Source organism: Manacus candei, unplaced genomic scaffold (genome assembly GCF_025592945.1).
Source record: "Manacus candei isolate 608988 ecotype Guabito, Panama unplaced genomic scaffold, ASM2559294v1 h1tg000047l, whole genome shotgun sequence".
In the NCBI taxonomy this organism is placed as follows: Eukaryota; Metazoa; Chordata; class Aves; order Passeriformes; family Pipridae; genus Manacus; species Manacus candei.
In genome coordinates, this window is record NW_026138095.1 from 8041732 (window position 1) to 8057326 (window position 15595).

At 42.4% G+C, this 15595-nt stretch overlaps 2 protein-coding genes across 14 annotated transcripts in view; both read right to left on the reverse strand.

Annotated features, from left to right (window-relative positions):
* The window catches only part of SEPTIN9 (septin 9), a 512715-nt gene that overhangs the window by 85708 nt on the left and 411412 nt on the right, over positions 1 to 15595 (reverse strand). The gene's annotated exons all lie outside the window — the stretch shown is intronic.
* Positions 1 to 15595, reverse strand: part of TNRC6C (trinucleotide repeat containing adaptor 6C) — a 99248-nt gene that overhangs the window by 42762 nt on the left and 40891 nt on the right. For 12 of the 13 annotated variants that reach the window (XM_051797463.1, XM_051797465.1, XM_051797459.1 and 9 more), the window contains exon 4: positions 13191 to 13517. In XM_051797463.1, the coding sequence (XP_051653423.1) occupies positions 13191 to 13517 (327 nt within the window). Of the gene's footprint in view, positions 1 to 1346; positions 1976 to 13190; positions 13518 to 15595 lie in introns of those variants that run through there. The other variant, XM_051797473.1, reaches the window with a different exon arrangement.

Here is a 15595-nt window from a genome sequence, read left to right on the forward strand (position 1 = left end):
TAGAATAATATTTCTTTCAATTTTTCATTCAGCTGAATTAGAAGTAACTGTATCTTTGTAACTTCCACCACAGTAATTAGTTCAAATGCTGCACAGTAAAACCCTGCATCCCTGACCAGAACACAACATTCAGTTGATTTTGGAACCAAAGCAGGGGGAGGGTGTTAAATGGCAAAGCCCAGGATGAACTTTTAATGGAATATTATTAATACGTTTTGCTCACCCAATTTTAAATCAGAACTAACAGTGGCTCCCTCTCTTATTACTAGTTTTATTTTTCAGCCCATGTTAGTCACATAACAACAACCAGACCCATTGGCTCGCCCTGTGCTGCCCAAAGGACAGATGACAGACAATGTTCCCTGCTCTGACATGCAGAACAGAATAAAATCCCAAAGGCCAGTGATAGTCCCACTGGGGATTTTCCTTGGCACACAAAGGTTAGTGATTCTGAGTAGGCAGATGAGGAAAAAAGGGCAAATTACCTTCTCCCCCCAAAAAGGAATAGTTTTCAATTCAACATGAGCAAATCTTTAAAAGACTGTAACTCAGTTTTTTAAATCTAAATTAAATAGGAATCACTGGGAACATTTTAAGTGCTAAACGAAACGTAGCCTAATTTCATAAAGAAAATATGACATAAGCATCTATTCTGAAGTACAAAATATAATAAAGTAGAAAACCTGGGCATTGTAGTGCTAATATTTCAGGTTAGCTGCTGCATCCAGCTGTAGGCACAGAGAGAGATTTGAAAACTGGCATCTCTGTGAAGCCCCTACAAAGCTCACTCACAACAAGTCTCATGGATCGAGGAAGCTGAAATCTTGCACAGCGTACATAACGTGGCAAGACAGAAGAGAGATGGAGGCATTGAATAAAGCAGCTTTATTTATTTTAAAACTAAACCATAGCTAAGCCCACACGGGGGAAGCCTGTTATCCCCCTTTTCATTTTCTGCACTACGACATTCAAACGTAGCTGCTTTCCTCTGGTGCTGAAAAGCTTTCAAATGCATTAAGAAAACAAGCAAAAATAAACAGCATTTCCCGTTATTAGTAGAGATTCCACTAAATGCTACCTCTCCAGCACAAAAGCAGCAGTAGAAAACACCAAAATCATTGCATTTTTCTGCTCAGTGCAACATATCTTTACAAGCAGTTTGCTGCGAAGACGCCATTTTATCAAACCTGAAACGCAGCCAAAAGCTCAGGACGCTGTGCTGCTGCTCTCTCGCTGAAATGTTATGTAATAAATTGATTTAACAGAAGCAGATGCTATTTTCTCAGGGTTAGGGTTACTTTCCCTCTTTTTTTGGCTCTAAAAAGGGCTGATGGGTAATAAAATACCTGAAGGAAGGAGCCGCCCAACCATCCTAGGAGACGCTACATTGTGTGCAGAGCTGTTCCTACTCCTGCCTCTACGTTCTCCAGGGCTCCCGGCTTCAATATGTCGGCTGTGTACAGTGTAAGCCTCATCCTGTAGAGCTGCCAAGAAAATCTCTCTGTGCAAGCGTGCGCCCAGACAACCTGCGAGCTCGGCTGGGCCTCGGCTGCACTGGCTATGGAAATGCCCTTTCCACGCACAGCCCTCCTCCCCCTTCCCCTCGCTCCGCTCCTGAGCTCTAGGTGAAGGTATCAACAGAGCAGGATTTTTAAGCTTTGATTATCTAATTGCAGCTGACACTAAACCGATCTTCCTTCCTCTTTAAATTCTTTCAACTGTCACAAAACATTTTCACTTCAGGACCCAGCTACAATTAGCGCCCGTAGCTGCTTCTCTGACGCTTTTGAAAGTCAGCCAAGACAAGACGCGGGTGCTGCCGAACGCCTGCCCCAGCTCCTTCCCGGAGTCCTCCTCCTGCCCCAGCTCCTTCCCGGAGTCCTCCTCCTGCCCCAGCTCCTGTCTAGAGTCCTCCTCCTGCCTGGAGTCCTCCTCCTGTCCAGCTCCTGCCTTCTGCCCCAGGTCTTGCCTGGCATGCTCCTCCCTGCCCCAATGGCAGCTCCTGCCTCCTGCCCATCATCTTCCTCCCTGTCCCAGCCACATCCCCCTGCCTCCTTCCCATTGCCCTCCTCCCTTCTCCAGCTCCTGCCTCCTTGCCCAGTGTCCTCCTCCCTGCCCCAATGGCAGCTCCTTCCTCCTACCCACCATCCTCCTCCCTGCCCCAGCTCCTGCCCGCCGCCCTCCTCCCTGCCCCAGCAGCAGCTCCCAAGTCCCAGATGTACACTGGATCGCTGCCAAGCCCTTAATGACTTCCCTGCCTCTATCTAAACCAGCTCTAAGTGGCAAACACGAGCGCATTAATCAGCGGCGTGGTTGTTTATAGAGGCAGGGAAGGGAAGAGCCGCCCGAACAATGCGGCAGGAGCCGGGCGCTGGCTGCGCCTGCACAGCCGGGACCAACCATCTTGGAACACCCGCAGTGGGAGCCCCGGAGCTCTTCAAGGCACAGGAACACAAGCAGGGCGAGCACAAAGGGGGTCAGCCTAATGCTTTTAAGGGACTAAGGATCATCACAAATTCTCAGCTGGAGAACAAATTCATGGAGAACTTGTATTGGTGCATACACACGAATTGCAAAGGCTGATTTACGCAAACTTCCAGTATGTCCAAAACACTCCTTTTATGATTATTCCCCTTCCTACCTGCCCCAAATACACATCGATGGTGCAGTGAGTAGAGCACGTTTTAAATTTGCTGTTTCAGTTCGTGTCAGGTGCCCATCGGAGCGGTTTGGCCCCTCTGTGCTGGATCTCACAGCCCATGGCTCTTTAAGGGTTTGGTTGCGTTCTCAGGGTCGCTGCCACTTCACCAGCAAAGCACAATCACTGCTGCTATTCTTGGCTCGAGAACTGCTCCACTGAAGTACTCCTGAAAATAGTTGGGTTTCCTTCTGAAGACATTTTATTCTCTGTTTCTTTGCAATAGTCTCTGAATACTGGTCGGGTTCAACCTCATTTGAGAAACAACAGATGAATGAAAACCAAATCTGTTTGGCTTTGTTTCTATTCAGAAAACTATTTCAAATGCATTCAGGAACTAAGCTGGAGAGTCAATTCTGCAGTAACTTTTTTAAGCGAAACTACTGTTGTGGTTCATTACAGTCCTTTGACACCAGCTATACACACTGAAATTTCCATTAGTTAAAATATGTCAAAACTGGATGAGAACATCGGATACACTCCCATGTTCCTTGTATTCTTCTTATTAATAATACAAACTTCCTGCAATCAACTTCGATTTATGGAGGTAGGTATTTGTCACGGGCACCTATTGAAGTGGACTGTTTTTACCAGTCACGAGTACACAGAAAGGCAATGAAGAACCCCAGGAAAGGTCAGAGCCTACTAAAAAGTTTGGGAGCAAAATGAAGCACAGCTTCCACTCCAACCGTGCTGGCAGAGCACGGCTGTTCCCTTCTATGTGTCCCATCTTGGAGCAACTCTGATGGGGCTCATGCCTGATAAATTTGAAATTCATAAGTACTGATGCCTGCAGACTAAAAAGAGGGGATTTCAGAGGTGATGCAGCCCACTCACCTGGTCTAAGGAATTATTCCTGAGACATACTAGGTGACACTAGCCAACTCACCACAGAAGGCCTCCAGCAATGGAGTCTGCACATTCCCAAGTGCTCTATCTCACTTCTCAAGACAGTTTTCATACCAGCATGTTTTTCCTAATGTCTACCCTTAATCTTCCTTGTTGAAATTTAAGCCTATTATTTCTTATCTGATCCATCACAGACGTACAGAACATATCATTTTCTTCCTTGCAGCAGTCATTTAGGTATCTCTGCATTTATAATTCCAGTCTTCCTTTGGCTCAGGAGCTCCAATTCCTTTATGCTTTGCAAGGTTTTTTTTTCCAAGATCTCTACTCATTCCTGTTGCATTCCTCTGCTTCTTCCAGCTGGTTCACATCCTTCTAAAGGCGCAGTACCCCAAACTGGACTCAATATTCAGAGGCCTTATCCCATGTGCCCCATGGGAAGCACTGTCCATATCCCTCAGTGGTGTCTGTCCTCTTTTCAACAGTGTGACAGTCTAGTTTACCCTGTGACCAGATCCATTTCTGCAGCATGATACTCACATACCTGTATTTGGGTACAGAGCTGTTCTGGCCCAAAAAAAGAGCCTTTTTATTTTCTTTATTTCTTATCCAATTACACAACTGTGTCACCACTGTTCCATACTGTTTGTCCTCCTGTGGCCTTGGGCTCTTCTCCAGCTGGAATCAATCAAAAATTTAATGCAGGCTGTTGTTTACAGCTGAAAGCCTGACTCAAATATCAGAGAGTACAAATTTGCACTCTTGCTCAAAATGTTCTCATTCTGACAGTAAGGACCAACAGCTACTCCCTGTCTACACCTTCCTGAGCAGCTGTGACACTTACAACAGCTTCATCTTATACTTCCCACTTATTTACACCACCACACATCCAGCACAACGAAGTCTTCTGAGCCACTATCAGAGGCTGCACCAAGTTGGCTTCCAGGACATTTTGCACTGCTGACAGGGAAGAACCCTCCCTGGGCACAACCTGCTCTCCACAGACCCATGTTGACTCTGCAAAGTCTCTCTTGCAAAGTTCCAAATGCACAGAAAAAACGCTTTGAGTACTTTTCTAGGATCACTCTAGCAATTACTCTGACTGATCTTTCAGTTCCTCATTTCTCACCTTTAAACATCGGTTGTTTTATTTTCTGTTTTCTAGTTCTCATACTCTGAAAGTGATCACATTGCTCCAACCCATCCTCTATATAGTCTACTATGAATGTTGTTATTTCCAGATAACTGGAAACTTTATTTATTTAAGTACTCTTAACTTGCTTGAGCCTTAGTTCTAAGTCAACCACTAGTTTACAGATGAAGGGAAAAGGCATTTAAAAAATTCTAGTGGTTCTCTCTGCTGAACATCGACCAGTTTCAGTGGCCTTCCCTTTACTGAACTGACTTGTGAAATTGTTACATTTTTTCATTAATTCTTTGGTTTTTTCCTAACAGCTACAAATTTGGAGTTTTGTTTGTTTCTTGTACTATCAGACCTGTTTCCTGAGCTGTACAAATTCAGCTTTCCAATAATTTCCACATGACTTTACACCCTTTCTGCTCTTCCCAAGGGTCAAACTCTCTTATTATTCCCTGGTCAATTATTATTCCCTAGAAAGGTGGTTGCTTTCTGCCTTTTCCTTCTCCACTGTCAGAGGTCCATCCTGTTACTTCATCTCTTCACATGCTTCATCAGAAAACTGCCACCTGCACATTGGAACACCTTTGCCAGGCTCTGTCCTGGCCTTTCTTTCCTCACAGACACTTGGGCAGTTCCTGTCCCTGGATATCGCTGCAGCCCACAGTGAAGCTGGAGGAGGGATGCAGCTCTGGACCTTCTAAACCAAAAGCAGCCACCTTTGAGTCATCAGGCTTTTGCACAGCCCCACTCTTTGAAAGTGAGGACAGCAAAAACTACAAAGGCACCTCCTCAGTTAGTTATCCTTTCACCCATTTCTATTTTTCCTTCTCCCGGTGAAAAATTCTAATCACTGTCAAAGAGATTTGAAGCAGCAGATTTATTTTGCACGCTCTGCTGCCTGATGTCAGATAACACACACAATACAGAAAAATTCATTCCAGAGATTAGTTTACTGATGAGTTTTTACCATTATTTTTCATTCATAATGCCCGTATTTGGGCTACACAGAGCTTGCCTCTTCTCTATATTCAAGGCATTATATAGAATCTTTGAAAACTTAGATGGGAGACAAAACCCTCCACAAGCTGAGAATAACATTCCACAACTTTCCCATCACTGCATTTCAGGAAATGTTCATCACTCGGGAGCATATCCAGACAGATCCCATCTCCATGTTAATTTCTACATTTACGTCCTTGTATGATGTTTTCATTTCCTTTTGTCTAAATATATACCTGGCTCTAGTGACCTTTGGGAACACTGCCTGATTTCCAGGGACACAAACCAGACAACAAGCACTACCAAAAGCTAAACAAAGCTAAACACCATGAGAAGACAGAAACATAATCACCTCTTACACCTGAACATCCCTTTACAGCACTAAGTATTGGCAAAAAAAAAATCTCCCCATGTTTTTAAACAAATCCCACCAGTAGGAAAACTTTCACACAGCCACTCAGCAGAAATGGGTGTGTAGTGAAGAGCTGTAGAGGGACCTGCTCTGCAAATCGTGGCCAACACCTCGACAAGTGGTGTAAGAACTGCAAGCTGTGAGGAGCTTCAGTGCAGAATGGCATGGTGTGTGTGCTTCACACAGCCACCTTCCAGGGAAACAGCATAAACAGCCAATTCCTGTGTTTCCAAACAAACATCACCATGCTTGTTCATCCGACACCAACAGCCATGGGGCACAATGAGGCACATCAGGTATTATGGAGAACACTTTTCTTTTAAAGTGTATTTTCTATAGAAAGTGTGAAATTATATACATAGAAAGTGTGCAAACAAGATGAATAAATATTATCTAATCCCTGATTTCTACTTTACAGTGTTTTGTGTTTTAACTGTTTAACACATGAAAAGCTCTGCTTATGGGAGATCCAGAATAAATCAATTTCTATATTTTCTGGTTTTAATTGTGTAACTTTCCAACTAAAGGCAAAAAGACAGTATTGTTTTGCCAACAGAGAGATGCTGCTAATGGAATTACAGAATATGGGCTCAAAGAGATGAAGTTCAGCAAATCATTTCCATAAAGGGTGTTCTCACGTGCTTTGTTTGTTAAGGCTCAGCCTGTTTGCAATGCCTCCAGGAGATCAAGCTAAATCTTATTTCAGACTTTTGAAATTAAACTTTATTAATGTATTTCAGAACTGCTCTTGCATGAACATGCCTTACCTACAGCCATCACAAATCACAGTAGGCAGAACTGTTCAAGCTGAATTGTTCAAAATTGAGTTTAGCAGGAAGGTCCTACGACTTTGCTGGATCTGATGAAACAACTGTATGCCAAAGCTTATCAGTGTTTTCCAACTATATTGACTGGGTTTAGAAGAAATGATATTTCACCCTAAAACCTTTCTCCAATTTTGACTTTACAACCATATAAAATTACCCTATCAGAAGGAATTCTGAAGCAACCCACAGTTAAAGGACTGGAGGTCTGGAATGAGTATTGCCAGACATGAATTTAACAGTAAGCAGGACTTTTTAATCTTGCTTCCTAAAAAAGTTATCAAAACCAGAATTAATACAAACATATTATAGGAGTTATCCTGATACACAACTCCACAAAGCAACTTCCAGCCCACAACAACCACTCATGTGCACATATCATGCCATGAGCAGGAATATGCAAACTTCAGCTAAAGAAATCTTCAAACATGAAATAAAACTTCCAGCTCCACAGAAAAGAAGAATAAAGCTCAGCAAAGAATCTGGCCTCAGCACACAAGAGGAAAATAAATATCTGTAACTGCTGTCCAATTCTCACTTCCCAGAAAGCAACAGACAGAACAAATTAAAAGCCTAACTCTTGAGTTTCCACAATGCTGATGTTTTCTCCTTCCAATTACTACAGGAATTACTTGTTCTCGTTTCTTTTTAGACTTTGAAAACTTATGATATGGATCTGCTCCACAAAACACTCTAGTTGCCAATAAAAAGAGGGACAGAAGTTCCTTCCCAATTCCTGCAGGACATGGTACATTGGTTTTGAGTTGATGGATGGTGGTTCCACATCACTGAATTGCAGGAAAATCAAAGGCATCTTGGAGAAGAACTGATGACTTCTTTTGATCTCTGTTCTTACCATTATCAAACACACAGTGGTTGCCTGGAGACTTTTATACAAACTTCTTGATTTGTAAAGAAACAAAGAAGTCTGTATTTACTTGTTGTTTTTAATCTCCCATGGAAGCTTTCAGAAATTACCTTTTTAATTCTTTTAGATCACGTGGCAAAAGATCCATTCCATTGATTCAACTAATGCTTCACAATAAGGGGAGGTAACTATTCACCATGTTTTTTGGAGTTAGTGACAAAGTGGGAACAGAAAAAAAGCCCCATTTTTAACAATAACAAACCTGACTAGATACTAGAATGCTGCTCATAAATTAGAGATACAGCTTCCCTTCGGTGTAATCCTGAAAAGGATTACAGAGGGGGAATGTCAAGAACAAGCTTTGTAGCTCAAGGCAGAAGCTCCAGACAAGTAAGTATTCTACTCTAAAGTACTCAGAAAACAGTTTCACAATATTTAACAATGAGTAGAAGACTGTTTTCAAGGGATAAGATTTCTAAAATGTTCCATGCAATTTAAAATGCTTTAATTTCTTCGTTTAACAGTTTATCTAGTTAATGTTTTAGGCATTACCTTAAGAGAGAAACAAAAAATCCTTACTCTCACCCACTTCACTGATATTTCCAGGTGATAAACCCGACAGAGAATATATTAGTGGCCATCAATTCCCACTTGCCTTACACTGGCAGAACATCCTTTTTAATTCACGACATTGCAGTTAAGTTCTGATCAGTGTTTTGGATAGTAGATAACAGAGACTGTGCTGATAATAAAGAGATAAAACAGTGTGATTTTTAGAGTGAAGAGGCTGGCAATGCCTCTCTAACAGCCTTCCTTGTATCCAGGTAGATATAAATAGGGCCTGGAAGGAACGTGTTGCACAATTACAAATTAACTATTAGGGGATATGAGCCTACAAAAAGAAATGCTACAGACAGGAATTTACATCAAGCATCTTCTGGATCCTGGCTCTTTGATTTACACCAGCTCATCCACAGAAAGAAGTTATTTTTGTTCATGATGAGTATAAAGAAGCCTCACATGGAGCCTTGCTTGGGCAGAATCCAGCTCAGGCCTAAGGGGCTCTGGTCAGGCAATCAGGGCACCAGAGAGGGAGGGAGCCCTGGGCATGGATTCTTTACTGACTGCCTTTAGCCTTTGAGATGTCTAATAATGGTCAGGAATAATGTCCACTCTCCCACAACACAGGTGCTCTTCAGGCAGACAAAGTCTTGTTTAGATGTGGATCAGGTACCAACACTGAGTCTTCTGGACAAGTCAAATTTATCTTGTTCCTTCCCTTCACTTCCCCCAGAGAACCTTTACCTGAAAAGTCTCTTTAGTAAATGAAATACCCAGGGAACCAGAAACAGACATTTAAAGGAAAACAGTTCCTACTGATGCTAAGAGGAAGAAGGCAAAAATCTTCCTACTGATAAAGCATTGCTCAGTTGGAATCCTCCTGTTTAAAATTTATTTTCATATTCACAAAAATGTGATTAGTTTAAATTAAATTTCATGGAAAATTCATGAAAATTCACTTAAATGCTGGATGTTTACAGCATATAGAATCCCCAGATTTTTTCTAATGCTAACAATCACTCAGATCCTAACAGCTGAGAAGAAAAGGCTTTGGCCTTCCCTCCATACTCTTCCTACTTCTTTTCTCTTTATGCTCATCAAGGTGAAGACAAAGCCCATATGAGAGATTGGGTGAGACTGTTGATATATGTATCTCATGGCTACAGAGGTCTCTCAGGAGTGAGATACTTGTCTCCCAGCCTCCCAAAGAAGCCAGGCACACAGCTGTCATCACTATAAACTGAGCTGGACATTTATTTTTTCCTCCCGTAGCCATCTGCAGTCAGTAAATGAACTGATGCTCCACCTGCTGGAAAGAACTACACGAGTTCCAGAATTCAGAGAGTTCTTCCTATGGGGAAGATGCAATCCTTTAAGACTCAAAAAAACCACCTCTTCAGTCAGCAGACAAAAAATTAGCCAAGGATTTAGCTTGTCTAAGGTTCTATTCCCTGAACTAAGAACTTTGTGCGGATCTTCTGATGCCTCTGAAAGCTTCTGCCTTTACAGAATAAACAACCACCAGAACACTGTGACTCTGTGCACAAATTGCTTTAAATTAAAACTGCAGGTTTAGATTAGAGGTCAGAAAGAAATTCTTCCCTGTGGGGGATAAAGCACTGGCACACGTTTCCCAGAGGAGCTGTGGCTGCCCCATCCCTGGAAGTGTTCAAGGTCAGGTTATCCAGGGCTTGGAGCAACCTGGGATAGAGGAAAGTATCCCTGCCCACAGCAGGGAGTGGAACAAGATGAGCTTTAAGATCCCTTCCAACCCAAACCATTCTGTCATTCTGTGATTATAAGTAACACTTTTGCTAAGAGTCTGATCTTGGTTAATTTGTTTGGTGCAATATGGAATATAATATGAAGCTGAAAAGGTGCTGCACTCCTCTTCCTCTCATTTGTACTAGCTTTTACTGCACTCTGAATTTTTCCAATGGTAACAGAAAAGTAGCAAAAGAATAAAAAAAACAAACTAATTCAACAGTGCAAAACATCTGCTGAAGGTTGCCAGGCTGACTAACTACCTACCTACAGCAGGTTAAAATAGGAATCAGGAAAAGAAGTCTAAAGCCTCAAGGTAGAAATGCATCTGGCAAGATCAAAGTCAGACAGCTCGTACCACACTCTTACAAGTGAAGTTCCTTTATGAATTATGTTATGATTTACAGTGGACTTTGTTTCATGATTTACAGTGTGTTTCTTTAAACTCAAACACAGATGCTTCAGATATATTTATAATGATGCTTGGAAGAAATCTCACTCTGACCCTCAGGCAGCCTGAGCCACTTGAGTTGGTCAGTCTGTCTCTGCCACATAAATAATGACCAGAGGGACAGCTCTGATCTCTGCTCTCTGTGACCAGGGACAGGACCCAAGGGAATGGCTGGAGCTGTGTCAGGGCAGGGGTAGGTTGGATCTCAGGAAAAGGTTCTTCCCCCAGAGGGTGGTTGGGCACTGACCAGGCTCCCCAGGGCAGTGGGCACAGCACCAAGGCTGCCAGAGCTCCAGGAGTGTTTGGACAACGCTCTCGGGGACATGGGGTGTCCCATGCAGGGCCAAGAGTTGGACTCGATAATCCCTGTGGGTCTGTTCCAACCCAGGATATGCTATGATTCTAAAGTTCTGAAAATAAAATAATAAACATATACAACACAGAACATTAATCTGACAGTTAACAAACATCTCCAAATGCAAAAGAAGCCAAAAATGTCAGAACCATCCCTGCTGAACCAGGATTTGCAAGGAAGATGAGGATGCTGCTCTAACTGGTGGGAACTGATTGCTTTCCATTCCACTAAAGCCAAATACTTGAGAATGCAGAAGTAGAACCTCCTCCCTCCCTAAAACAGGAACATTTTGAGTAAATAAACAATTGTTTTATTTTGTCTATTCAGTTTTGTGTTCCTGGGGAGAAGCTGAATAATATTTTCAAATCCATCTTGATAACCACAGAAGCTGTAATTTCTGAGAGATTATTTTCTTATCTAACTAAAACTTCTAAGGACACCACCAAAGAATTTGCTCTGTTGGAGTTCAGCTCAGCAGCAAAAATAGTGAAAGATTCAGTAATGCCCAAAGGGAAAAACTGCAGACAGTTCAGATCTGAAGTATGTGATGTTTGACAGCATTTAATGAGTGATAATGAGCAACACTTCCGATCATACAGAAATCACTAATATTCAAGATATCAAAAAACTCCTTATGACTTAGTCCAGATAACTTTTTTAAGCCCAAATAACTATATCAGAACACTCCCTGCCTTCCCTAACACCACACACACACAGCAGTGATGGAAAAGGGGATGTGCACCATTTACTGACTGAGTTCATCTCCACTGGAAAACTTACATGATCTCTAGCACAGAAGGGCAAGTAAGAAGAGAGTTCCTTATTTTCTCATTCATTAGCAGCTTCAGGAAAATAAAGGCAGCTAAGAGACTTACTCCTCCATATCCTGTTTCCAATAGCCAAAGGAAGGTTGGTGTGCCTGATACTCCACCTGCAAAGCTGCCTCCAGCTCTGGGCCTCCAAATTAACAAGGATGTGGAGCTGCTGTGGTTCCCAGAGAAGCTGTGGCTGCCCCATCCCTGGAAGTGTCCAAAGACGGGGCTTGGAGCAACCTGGTCTAGTGGAAGGTGTCCCTGCCCATGGCAGGAGGTTGAAATTGGAAGTTCCCAAAGGTCCCTCCCAACCTAAACCATTCTGTGATTCTCTGATCTGCAAAGGACAGAATGAAGTGGTAGAAAGGCCAAAGACACTCAACTGCTTTTCCCAAAGTATTATTTTCCTAATGTGAAAATAACAACTGAGAGCATAAGTAAGTAAATAAAGGTATAAAAGCAACATAACAGGACATAAGCAAAGTTCCTATTCCTTATTTACAAATATGCAAAACGCTCTTTAAAGAGCATTTTAAAACCGTCAAAATTACAGATGAAAACTTGGAAACACCTGAATTAACAATGCTTCTGTAAGAATGACCACTAAATAAATATTTAGATAAATATTTTGATTCATATCAGAGAAAGAGGGGAGGAGGGAAAAACAAACAAACTGAAGAAAGACCCCACAGCTCTGAGCACCTGAATAAGCAAGAAAACCTTTTAGAAGTGGATGCTAGAAATTACGTACCCCATAATAAGATGAGTAGCAGCACAAGCTTTGCTTTAAAATCTGTGGTTTAAGACAATCCTTAACATTCCTCATCTTTTTTATGCCACCTGTGCCAGAGCTGGGTTTGGAGTGATGCCTTAAGCCCCTAATGGTTTTTTATATTTTTCTAATATTTGTAAGACTTGTAAGTTTTATGAGTAGATTTTAAGAGCAGCATCCCTCCCTCCTTTGTCCCTTGTCCCTTATCCCTTTCCCTCTAGCACCCTTGTTTACACATTCCTTAACCCTCTTACCCCATTCTATGCTCCCTATATCAATCCTACTCCCGAATCCAATAGAAATGTTTAGCCTTTTGTCAAGGCAAGGCCTAGATTGTTGGCAGAACAGCATATCAGGGCCTAAACCACAGAACATGGTCAAAAACTGGGTAACTATGTACCCTTTGTGCTCTGATGGTGATGAAGGTGGGATGAACAGGGGGTCCCAAAATGCACCCCAGACCCATTTTAAGGGGGTGGACCCGGGGTGGACCAGAGTAAAGGCCACAGGGTGGACACATCTGGGATTGGATGGATGGTATCATAAAATGTAACATCTCAGGCACGGCCGTCGCGCGTCCTGTAACATCTTAACCTTGGCAAAATAAACCCTCTCTTATCTCACCCCTAATTAACTCCGGAGATTTTTTCCAGCACCAAAACTCCACGGCAACAGGAGCCTTACCTGGTTGGGTCTTACTGGGATGCTGCTGTCCCCCCGCTCCCTGCTGCGGAGGAGGACTGGCCCCCGCTGGCGCCGCGCCTGGCGCGGGGCTGGTGCCGCTCAGGGTCCCGGCGGGCAGTGGCTGCCCCCGCTTTAGGAGCTGCTTCTGTTCTTGCTGGCGGAAGCGTGGAGGCACCTCTCGAGGCAGGTATCGGGACGCAGCCGGCTGCTGCCCATTCGCAGACGCGCGCTTGCCATTGCTGCTGTTGGTAATAGTGCTGGTGGAAGTACTGGTACCGGTACCGGCAGGTTGGGGCTGGCTTAAACTGGTCTTAATAGGTTCTGGCACTGCATTTTTTTAAAAACAAACAAACAAACAAACAATTAATTGTTTTAGTATCAGAGAGGTTGGGGGTTGTGGGGGTTTCTTTTACTGTGAATGAGCAAATGGATAATATTTCTTAGTCCCGCAGTTGGCGAAACGTGTTTTCTGCTTAAGCAAAACGTGGCCCAGGACAGGATTTGAACCTTTTATTCCTTACTGCAGCACATCCTCCCTCCTGTTTTAAACCACACAGAGGACAAGAGAGAGCTGGGACAATTCAGGATTGAACAGGAGGGTCAGTTAAGTTGTTTTTTCAGTTCAGCAGTTTTGCAGGTTTGGATGCAAGCTTGCCAATATTAACATCAAACCCCGTGGCCTACAGCCACGAAAACAAACATTTTCAGGTTTCTAATGAGCTCCCCAAAAACAAATGAAAATATCTGATATACCGGTTTATTCAACACTCACAGAAACTTTAATTTTCTTGTGGTCTTTATACAAACCTTCACATCAAGCACTTCAGGACACCCCAGGTGTACATCTGATATGCCCCACACTGACCCTGCCTGCAATAAACCAGCCAGGCCACCCTGGAAAACTGATCAACTTCCACAGCAGCAGCAGTGAGCAGGCACCAGGGGAATGCTGAGGGTGGTCAAAGCAAGCAGGGACTTGGCCAAGCAAAAATATGCCAAGTTTGACAGAACCATCAACATTCTGCTTCTGCAAATTGTTTATTTTGGAAGCCTAAACAATTTCACCTATGCTTATGTCTGCGACAAAAGAGGAACTCTGAATATAAAAAAAAAATTTAAAGCACCAGTAATACCTGAAGAGCAGAGAATAAACCTTCATTGCCTTTTCAAAACATATCACCAGCTTTGGAAACAGTTTATCCATACTCTGACAATGAAAAAAGTAGTTTAAAAGTGTCATGGAATGCAGAATAATTATTTTCAAATATCAAATTTGCATATTCAACATGTACGTGAAAACTGTCCTGTTTCCACAATATAAATAAATCTGTTGTCCACATGACAGAAAATATTTTTTAATTTTAATGGGTGCTTTTTAACTCCTCCTCCTACTGCTACTACTGTTACAGCAGTGTAAGCATTTACCTACTAAAGCCATCAATTATCACAAAGATGCAAACATTTAGAAACACAGAGACCTGAAATACTCGGTGGTTCTGCAAAGGATGAAGCTGCAACTCCTTTACCACAAGGTTCATCAAGAGCATTCCAGATGCAGCTGATGGACCAAAAATAATGCACCATTCCAGCAAGGAAGGTTCTCCAAGCCTGCTGACAGACCAGGCACACAAACCCTTGTGCCAAGAGATGAGAAGGAATGCCAGGGAAGAGGAGGGAAAGGACTAGAGAATGGAAACCACTGACTGGCACGATGCCAGCGGAGTCGGGATTTGTCTGGCCCTGAGATTTCATAAGGAATAACAATTAATTGGAAACATATTTCAGAGAGCAAGGCAGGCTGCTTTTTAAAAAGCATTATACTCTCCGTACTGTGTATATATAAATCACATCTGATACTTCCAAATAGGTGTGCATATAGAGATATATATAAAACCCATCACTAATGCAAGTCATAGAATACACATTTTCCACTTTAATGTAAATTCACAAAGCTGTTTGATCAAAAAGGTGTGGCCAGAGAAACCCAATTTCAGCGTTAGAGACAATGTTTCCCTCTATATATCTGAATCCCATATGAGAGAAAAGAACAAAGAAAATCAAAATATCACTGTATCTTGGAATAAAAATATTTCTGCGTATATGTTAGTTTTTCTCTCATCAATAGAGAAAAGCATATTTTATTTTGTACATCAAAAATCTTTTTAAAAGAGTAGTTAAATGAAAGCTCTTGCAAGAATAGTGTGTCTACAAATCATGGCAGCTGGCAAATAATCATTTAATTACACCACTGACAGGGAATAAAGCAAAAAGAGTGAACAACATCACAGTAATGGGCTTGAGCTCCAAATTCCACCTTCATACCGGGCTAGAATTTAGACTTCAAATACAGCAATAACATTTGGGGAATATATGTTACAAAGACAATATTACTGTATTCTGTAGTC